Source organism: Cyprinodon variegatus, unplaced genomic scaffold (assembly GCF_000732505.1).
Source record: "Cyprinodon variegatus isolate N-32 unplaced genomic scaffold, C_variegatus-1.0 Scaffold142, whole genome shotgun sequence".
In the NCBI taxonomy this organism is placed as follows: Eukaryota; Metazoa; Chordata; class Actinopteri; order Cyprinodontiformes; family Cyprinodontidae; genus Cyprinodon; species Cyprinodon variegatus.
This window is the reverse complement of record NW_015150595.1, coordinates 641,119-649,498: the sequence shown is the minus strand read 5'-3', so window position 1 is coordinate 649,498 and position 8,380 is coordinate 641,119. Positions and strand designations below refer to the sequence as shown.

The window sequence follows — 8,380 nt, the reverse complement described above, 5'->3', positions numbered from 1 at the left end:
TATTTTTTTTCTACTCCCAGCTGGAATCTTAAAAGTCACGTGACTAGGACGTAAAACAATAGAAAGCGTATAGGTAGAAGAAACGTAACAGTACCACAAAAAAATGGCCATTAATGTACCTCCACTACGTTTTGCAGTGTGGCCCAACGTAGTGGGGGTACATTTTCCCATGAGACTGGGTTGGACTAAATGTGAGATTAAATGTGTAATTTATTCTGGCCCCGATGAATGAGACATCGGAAGATTGTTGATGAGAACAACCTGTTGTCTTTCAAACCGCTGTCTGTACCTATTGGCCAACGCTCTGACCAATGAGAGCAACTGACTGTGACATAGTAAGAGCGACAGAAAGCTGGTGGGGGAGTGTAAACAAACAGCCTGTCGGTAAAACGGCGAATACGTCCTTCTTAAAAATTAATGAGTGTAGAGTCTCTTCCTGCTCACGTTTCAACGAAAACCCCAAGTCTAATCCTTCCAAAACCGATTCCAAAGCTGAGTCAAACTACAACTGTTCAATAGTTGCCATTCAAAATACATTTCTGCGTTGTGATTGGCCCGCCAGTTCTAGGGCCTGGGGCACTGATCGAGGCTAGACCACTCGCAGGCAGAAATGATTTTGGCCGCTGGTGGGTGGGGCTAATTTACTATGGTAATATATTAGCCTATTTATGATAAATGCTAACTCAGCAACATGAATCCTGGGTAAATAATCCCATTCTGAAACAGTCTCCTGTATAGTTTACATCCGCTGGATGAGAAAAGGTGCAGATTATGTTTGATAGCCTGATAGTCCAGGCTTCATTTGATTATATCTCTGCTGAGGCTGTAAAAAATGAGCTCACCTTGTTGATGATCCCTCCGCTCTCAACGACGCCCTCAGCACCAACGATGACCAGATCCACTTTCTCCAACACGTACCTGAGGGACGAAAGAAACAAGTAAAACAAGGTTCCTTGTTTATATTATTCCTAACGTTAATATAAAAAAATCAATAAATTATCTGGATTCACTTTCACTGCCTGTGAAAATTTTAAATGTAGAATTACATTTTAATTATAGACAAGGGATGTAATATATATTATATATATATTATATATATAAATATATATTTTGAACAGATAAAATCAAGCATTTTATATTGAATCAATACTGGAGTTCCACAAGATTTACCTTAAGGTACCATGCTATTTTTGGTTTTACTTTCTATTTCATATTTGACCATTAAAATGGTCTTCTACTGCCTTTATAATGGAAGTTTTTCAAAGTTTATTTTATATCGTGCTAAATAAATACTGCTGTAATCGTTAGCTTAGAGTTATATTTCACTGATCTTTTCAGTTGTAAAGTTCAACTGGAGATGAAAGACAAAATAAACAAATTATTTTCCCCGAACGGCTTTCTTACCCTACAGCTGCATCCAGCACTACCGTCACTGGAACGTTCAGTTTCTTTAGGGCTTCAGCCATCTGCCGTCTTCAAGAAAGAAAGAAGAAAACTGAATTATTTTTTGCGTCCTTGGGGCAGAGCACAGCTCAAATTGTCGCTCACCCGGTGGCGTCAGGCTGCGATTCGGTCACAAAGACCGAGAAGCGCTTCTTCTCTGCGGCGGCTTTCTCCAACACTCTCAGGACCACTCTGGAGTATGAATGGGTCAGGATTTTCTGAGAGGAAATGCTCCAGATTAATGAGACGCAAAGAGCAAGAAATAAGACGCGGCTATTACTTACGGCTCCATCTTTGATGAAAGTGTGGCAGAGCTTAGCTACTTTGGTCCTGGACATGGAGATCTTCTCCAGAAATAGTTCTCCTCTTTCCTCCATTACTTTCTTACAACGAGACAAATCCTGCAGACAGAAATGGATGTTAGTGTGGTGAGAGCTGCAGCAGCACCAAAGCCTTATCACTTCAGTAGAATCGGTTCAACCCTCCAGTCAATAGAGATTCAGCAACAGAAGAGAAAAAAAAAAAAGGTTCTCAGCTTCTTTAACAAAATGATTCAAGACTGCTTCTGTGTTTTATTTACTCTAAATAAAACACAGAAGCATTTTATTTACCCTCGTCCCTCAGTAAGATCTAGAAGCACAAGATCTATATTCAGCCATTAAGCAAAGATGCTGCTACATGGCTCTACATCTTATTTTGGCATTTGACCAATTAGAAGAGCCCTTGAATGAGATATTAGCTGCTGGAAATTAAGTTGGAAAAAAAATTAACAAGTCAAGAAAAAAGGTAAAAGGCTCATTGAACAGTTAATAAGTTTACAATTATATTAAGGTTTATAAACTAAAAAGTTCAAGTGCCAGTATCAGCATTAATGTATCTAAGGTTATGTTGTAACCACAAAAAATGTTTATTTTTTTATTTTTATGAAATTCTTATAAAAGCACTTTTGTTATTTTTCTTAATATATTCGGGTAAGTTGGTGTTTCTTATTAAATTGACATTAATTCTTACCATTAAAATATCCATATTTTTGAAAGTTACAAATGTAGTAATGTTTTGTCCTGGATTCCAATAACATAATTGGTTTGAAATGTGGATTTTAAAAGGATTTCACTGCCACTGAAGTAAAACTGCGTAGAAATCCTACTATTCTCTAATAATTGGGGGAAATTAAGAACCAAACGTACTTTAGCTTCAATTTGCGGTCAAATGTAGGCGGGAAGTTTATGGCACCACGATTTTTCTACAGCAGAAAATGCTGCAGGTTTTACTATCATTCTGAGAGATTAAGCTCCAACTCTACTTCAGTACAACAAAAAGTTTACCTCTAAAGAAATACAACTAGATTTAGGTTTTAGTGTGTCCCAATCAAAGCCTGGAATTGAAACTAACTGAGATTATTTAGCTTAATCCTAAACTGCTGTTTTAATCTGTGAAATTCTCATGTCCAGCGAAATCAAAACAAAGAAAAGGGGAGAAATGAAAGTAGATTTTGGAGGCAGCTCCTCTGACACATAGTCATGTTAGTTTGGAAAGAAAAAAACTACATTTTCTAACTTTTTTTTCGTTTAGCAATCCTGATGCTTTGATGATCTGAAACATTTCAGGGAGAAAATGAAGCATGACATCTGTAAGGAGGACAATACTTTGTAAAATGTTTGCTTATACACTTAGCAACACGCCAGCTGGAGTCCCTGTTGGAGGCGTTCAGGATTAATAAACAAGTGAACCTTCACCCACCTCGTGCTCCAGCGACGTCAGGCTTATGAAGCGCAGGAAGAGCTCTCCTCCAGAGGACACGGCCACAGAGGAGTCCTCTCCCTTCAGGCAGTCTGTGGCTGAAGTCAGGCTTTCCCTCAGGCCCAGGATGGTTTCACCTGAAGGGACGGAGGCACACATTTAGAACGACCCGTTAAAAATAATCAGGAAGTAGTTAAAGAAATCCTGCTCCGCTGGTTCAATTACTCTAAGGACAAATGGAAAGCAGTTTTTAAAAAAAGATTCCTTTATTTTACAATTCTGGATTTACTGAATTCTGTTTTATTTTGAGATGCCAGTATCGGGCGGGGCCCCGATCAGCATTAAAGGAATAGTACACCAAAAACATGATTATCCTTCATTTTCTACTCACCCCCATGCTGAACAACACTCTGGAGTACTTTTTTGATATCTCAAATGCATCTGGAGATCTGGGAGGCTTCTTGCTGTCTGCTGACATTCAAATAATGGAGGTCTATGGTGCCCGAGGCAGAAAGGTCCATAAAAGTCCACAAAAAACGTGTCAATATTCCTCCATACTGCTCGTCCAATGTATTCCAAGTGTCCTGAGTGGGTAGCGTCCAGAATTTACTCGAAACGAAGTCATTTAGAATGTTTTTAGAGCATAAACAGTAGTGTATAGGATTTCCTGAAAGCGCGCACATGCGCGCTCACGAAGCTACGGAAGCCGGCAGACCAAACCAGCGCATTCAGCTCGGTAAAGAACTCATGCTCTTCCTCAACACTGAAGTCCTCAGACATTTTTCTTTCGTTGTTTCTTTCTTTGCACAGGTAAACAGCACATTTCTTCTTCTACGCTTGCATTATTGGCAGAGCAGACGCTGAATGCGCACTTTCATCTGGTTTGGTCTGCCGCGGTTTCCGTAGACTCGTGAACGCGCTTTTAGGAAATCCTATACACTACTGTTTATGCTCTAAAAACATTCTAAATGGCTTCGTTTCGAGTAAATTCTGGATGCTACCCACTCAGGACACTTGGAATACATTGGACGAGCAGTATGGAGGAATATTGACACGTTTTTTGTGGACTTTTATGGACCTTTCTGTCTCGGGCGCCATAGACCTCCATTATTTGAATGTCAGCAGACAGCAAGAAGCCTCCCAGATCTCCAGATGCATTTGAGATATCAAAAAAGTACTCCAGAGTGTTGTTCAGCATGGGGGTGAGTAGAAAATGAAGGCTAATCATGTTTTGGGTGTACTATTCCTTTAAAATGGTGGTATCGGTGTCGGAGAGTACCAACAAATAGGGCACCAATACCATTCTGAGAGCCAAAAGTTTATTCAATTATTGTCACCCATTCCTGGTAGGCAATAAAAAGTTCTACTGGATTCACTTTGTATTAGTCTTTTTCCTGCTTCACAAAGGTAGGCAGCAGCTTGATAAAGCCATGATCGCAATTATTTTACATCCAAGTAGTATGAAGTTCCTCATATATACACACACATCAATTTCAAACAGACGGCATCAGCCAAAACTACACAGCCAGGTATCGGGGCCAAAAAAGGGCATCAATGCAACACTAATACGGTATATTTCCAAGTTTACCAGAAATTGTACAAGGAAAAAAATATGCTATTCTATATTTAAAATGCAGCATATTTTTCTTGATGGATGGATGGATATGAAATTATGCATTTTAAGGACGCATGATAAATTGATTTCGGCATCAGAATCGGCTGTTATTCGTTTTTTTTTTTTATACATTGTTTTTGGGCCCTATATATATAATACACTAAAAGGCATCTCTGTATCTATAAATATAAATATCAGTATATTATGATTTTCTCTTGGGTTCTCAACAATAGGAAAGCATTCAATAAATATATATTTTAGCTCATTTTTGGAAAATATAAAAACCCAATGAAAGCGTTCGGGTTTAGTAACTGTAGTTCCATCAGCTGCCACCCTTAGAGTGTCCCCACCAACTTTCATCACAAAGTTACACCCTTGGTGTCGGTGGAGTTGGTATTAAAAAGGCGGGTCGTTATTTCTTTTTAGGACCAAAGTGGAAAAGAAGTTTGGGTCAGTAGTACTTTCATTTGCTGCTGTGTTAATGCTTTAAGAGTATTGCTGCTGTTGAGGTGCATTGTTTGCTCTCAAACACTAGTTCTCCTGCGATACTTTAGCACAGGTGTCAAAGTGGTTCCAGAAAAGGCCGTGTGGCGGCCGGCAGGTTTTCTTTCCAACCAAGGAACACCACACCAGACTCCATTCATCTCATCGAGTCATCATGTTCAGATTGGACTCACTTGATGAGATGAATGGAGTCTGGTCTGGTGTTGCTTGGTTGGAAAGAAAACCTGCAGCCGCCACACGGCCCTTTCTGGAACCACTTTGACCCCCCCTGCTCTAAGGTATATTAAAAAAAAAACTAAAACATAAAATGAACAGGCTGATTTAGGGCCCCCTGAATTAAAATAATCCAGAAACAAGCATTATATTGCCATCTTATTAGTGTTGTATTATTTGAGATTTATGATCCAATACTGAATCTGGATCAGTTTGACCTAAACTCACCTGGACCTGATGACGCCATTAAGCCTTTATAGAGCAAGTTAACATTTTTGATCATTTACATACCCATTACAAATGGACTCCCCCTGTCCTTTTGTGAAGTCTAGAAGCACAAGATCTACATCCAGCCATTCAGCATAGATACTGCTACATGGCTGTACATCTTATTTTGGTATTTGATCAATTAGATGAGCACTTGAATGAGATATTACCCACTGGAAGTTAAGTTAAAGAAGAGCTAAGTCAAGAAAAAAAGGTAAAAAGCTAACTGAAAAGTTTAAAAGTTAATAAGCTTAGTTAACAATTATATTTAGGTTTATGAGGGTTGAGGGACACATCTGATACAAATCTCATTAAAATCCGTCCATAGCTGTTCAAGCTGTCCTGTACACACAGAGAGACTCTCCTAAAAGCAAAGGCCTCCTTGGTGAAGGTAATAAACACCAGTATTGGTCAGAAATATCTTCTGGCTGATTTATTGCTCTATCTACAAGGAATAAATACAATTCTTTTATTTCTTGATTTAGATACCTAATGATCCACATTTGTTGACTCTCACCCCACAGCTTTCTCATTCAGCTCTGAACATCTGCTTAGACTTTCTGCTGAAAACGTCGTCATGTAGCTGTAGTTTCCTACAGGCCACTTTAGCCTGTTCAATATGCTTTGATACGACTACTTGGTCATTTGGCTCTTAACCCTCTATAGGGCAAGTTACTGTTTTTGATCACTTGCATACCCCCTCGTCCCTCAGTGAGGTCTAGAAGCACAAGATCTATATCCAGGCATTCAGCAAAGATGCTGCTACATGGCTGTATATCTTATTTTGGTATTTGATCAATTAGATGAGCACTTGAATGAGATTTTAACTACTGTAAATTAAATTGAAAAAAGTTAATAATTCAATAAAAAAAAAGAGGAAAAAGCTAATTAAAAAAGTTAAAGTTAATAAGCCTATTTAACAATTATATTTAGGCTTATAAACTAAAGAATGTAAGTGCTAGTATCAGCATTAATGCCTCTAAGGTTATGTTTTTTTTTTACCAGAAAATGTGTTTCTTTCACTCAGAATGTTTTTCATTAATTTCTTATAGAAACATTTTTGGGCAAGTTGGCGTTTCTTGTTGACATCAATTTTTGCCATCAAAATATCCATATTTTTTATGTTACAAAGCTAATAAGGTCTTATCCTGGATTCCAATAACACTGTTGGCTTGAAATGTGTACTTTCACAGTATTTCACTGAAGGATACTATAAAGGATTAATGCCTATCTAATAATATTTGAGTTAATCATCAAAAGTTCCAGACAGCATTTGAACTCCACACCTTTGTCTCTCTTGAGGAACTCCAGCAGGGTCCGGATGGCTGCCACAGCTGAAGCCATGTCTGGGTCTTTGCTCATCTGAGCCCTGAAGTACTCCACCAGTTCTGACCACAAACAGACACAAGTTTTAGCATCTCTGAGAACCACAGAGCACAGGATGAGAGAAACTCACCTTCTTCGTTCATCTTCAAACCCAAAACTAAACCTAAAAGCTATTTATAATGTCAAAACAAACTCCGAAACCCAAACAAGAGAACTATAATTGATATGTAAAGAAGTCAATCAGTTCCCAGATGTCAGGCTGCTGCAAGAACCAAACAAACTGCGACGCTGTTTCTTTAAATTATCCAAACCTCTATAAAAATATGCTTTACGTTTTTAATATAACCAAAAGCGAGAGTTTAAAAACTCCAATTTAGTCTGAAAATATTTTTACTCGCTCTAAATTGAGTTTCACACCGTTAGCTCATGCAATGCACTCCCAGTGACGTGTCGCGGAGTGATGACGTACACCCGGCGTAAGCTTCACTGACCGGTCAGTAAAATTAAAAGGAGTTACATTTAATTTAAGGAGGAAATGAAGTTATAATCCAAATTTGGGTCGAAATCTACAAATTTTAAGCGTTTAAATGCGATTAATAACGAAAACTGTCAATTATGCTAAAGGAGAGTGACATACGAAGTAAAACGACTTAAATTGTCCGTGGCTCTGAGCTGTATAGTTATCAAAAGAAAAGCCTAACAAAACAGGATGTAAAAAGCATAGAAATGCTAAATAAAATTCGGAGCCAGCATTTGACAATGACAATGTAAAGAAAAGACTATAAGACTCATAAATAATATAGTGCTTTGGAGCTGCATCCTGCAGTATTCAATTTTCACCACCAGAGGGCGGCGTCTCTCTTGTTCCTTCTGTATTTTTGGTTTGTGTTAATTCTTTAAATGTTTTAAATGGCACAATCTATAACTAGAAGTGATATAAAATAAAACTGAGCAGAATTTAAGAACCCGAAGAACATGGTGTGCATTAAAGGACTGATATCTTATAAGGACTTTTTAAAAAAAAATTAGATATGCTTTTATTTCTTTTTAAATCTTCCATGGATGGGAGCAAGTAAAAAGCATAGAAAAGCAACGTAAAATTCGGAGCTAAAATTTGACTTTGAATGTAAAGAAAAGCATTTAAGCCACGTAAATATTATAATTCTTTGTAGCGCTTCCGTACATTGGAGCTACATCCTGCAGTATTCAATTTTCACCACCAGACGGCGTAGTCTCTGTAGTTTTTTCAGTTTTTTTTTTTTTTTTTTTTTT

General features: G+C 38.0%; 1 protein-coding gene across 1 annotated transcript in view; it reads right to left on the bottom strand.

Annotated features, from left to right (window-relative positions):
• Positions 1-7,562, bottom strand: part of eif2b1 (eukaryotic translation initiation factor 2B subunit alpha) — a 13,083-nt gene extending 5,521 nt beyond the window's left edge. The window contains exons 1-7 of the mRNA XM_015376841.1: positions 7,239-7,562; positions 7,069-7,170; positions 3,184-3,320; positions 1,728-1,844; positions 1,549-1,661; positions 1,405-1,473; positions 843-918 (exon numbers count right to left, since the gene is read on the bottom strand). Of these exons, the coding sequence (XP_015232327.1) occupies positions 843-918; positions 1,405-1,473; positions 1,549-1,661; positions 1,728-1,844; positions 3,184-3,320; positions 7,069-7,170; positions 7,239-7,251 (627 nt within the window). The 5' untranslated portion in view covers positions 7,252-7,562. The remainder of the gene's footprint in view (positions 1-842; positions 919-1,404; positions 1,474-1,548; positions 1,662-1,727; positions 1,845-3,183; positions 3,321-7,068; positions 7,171-7,238) is intronic.
• Between the last annotated feature and the right edge of the window lie 818 nt (positions 7,563-8,380).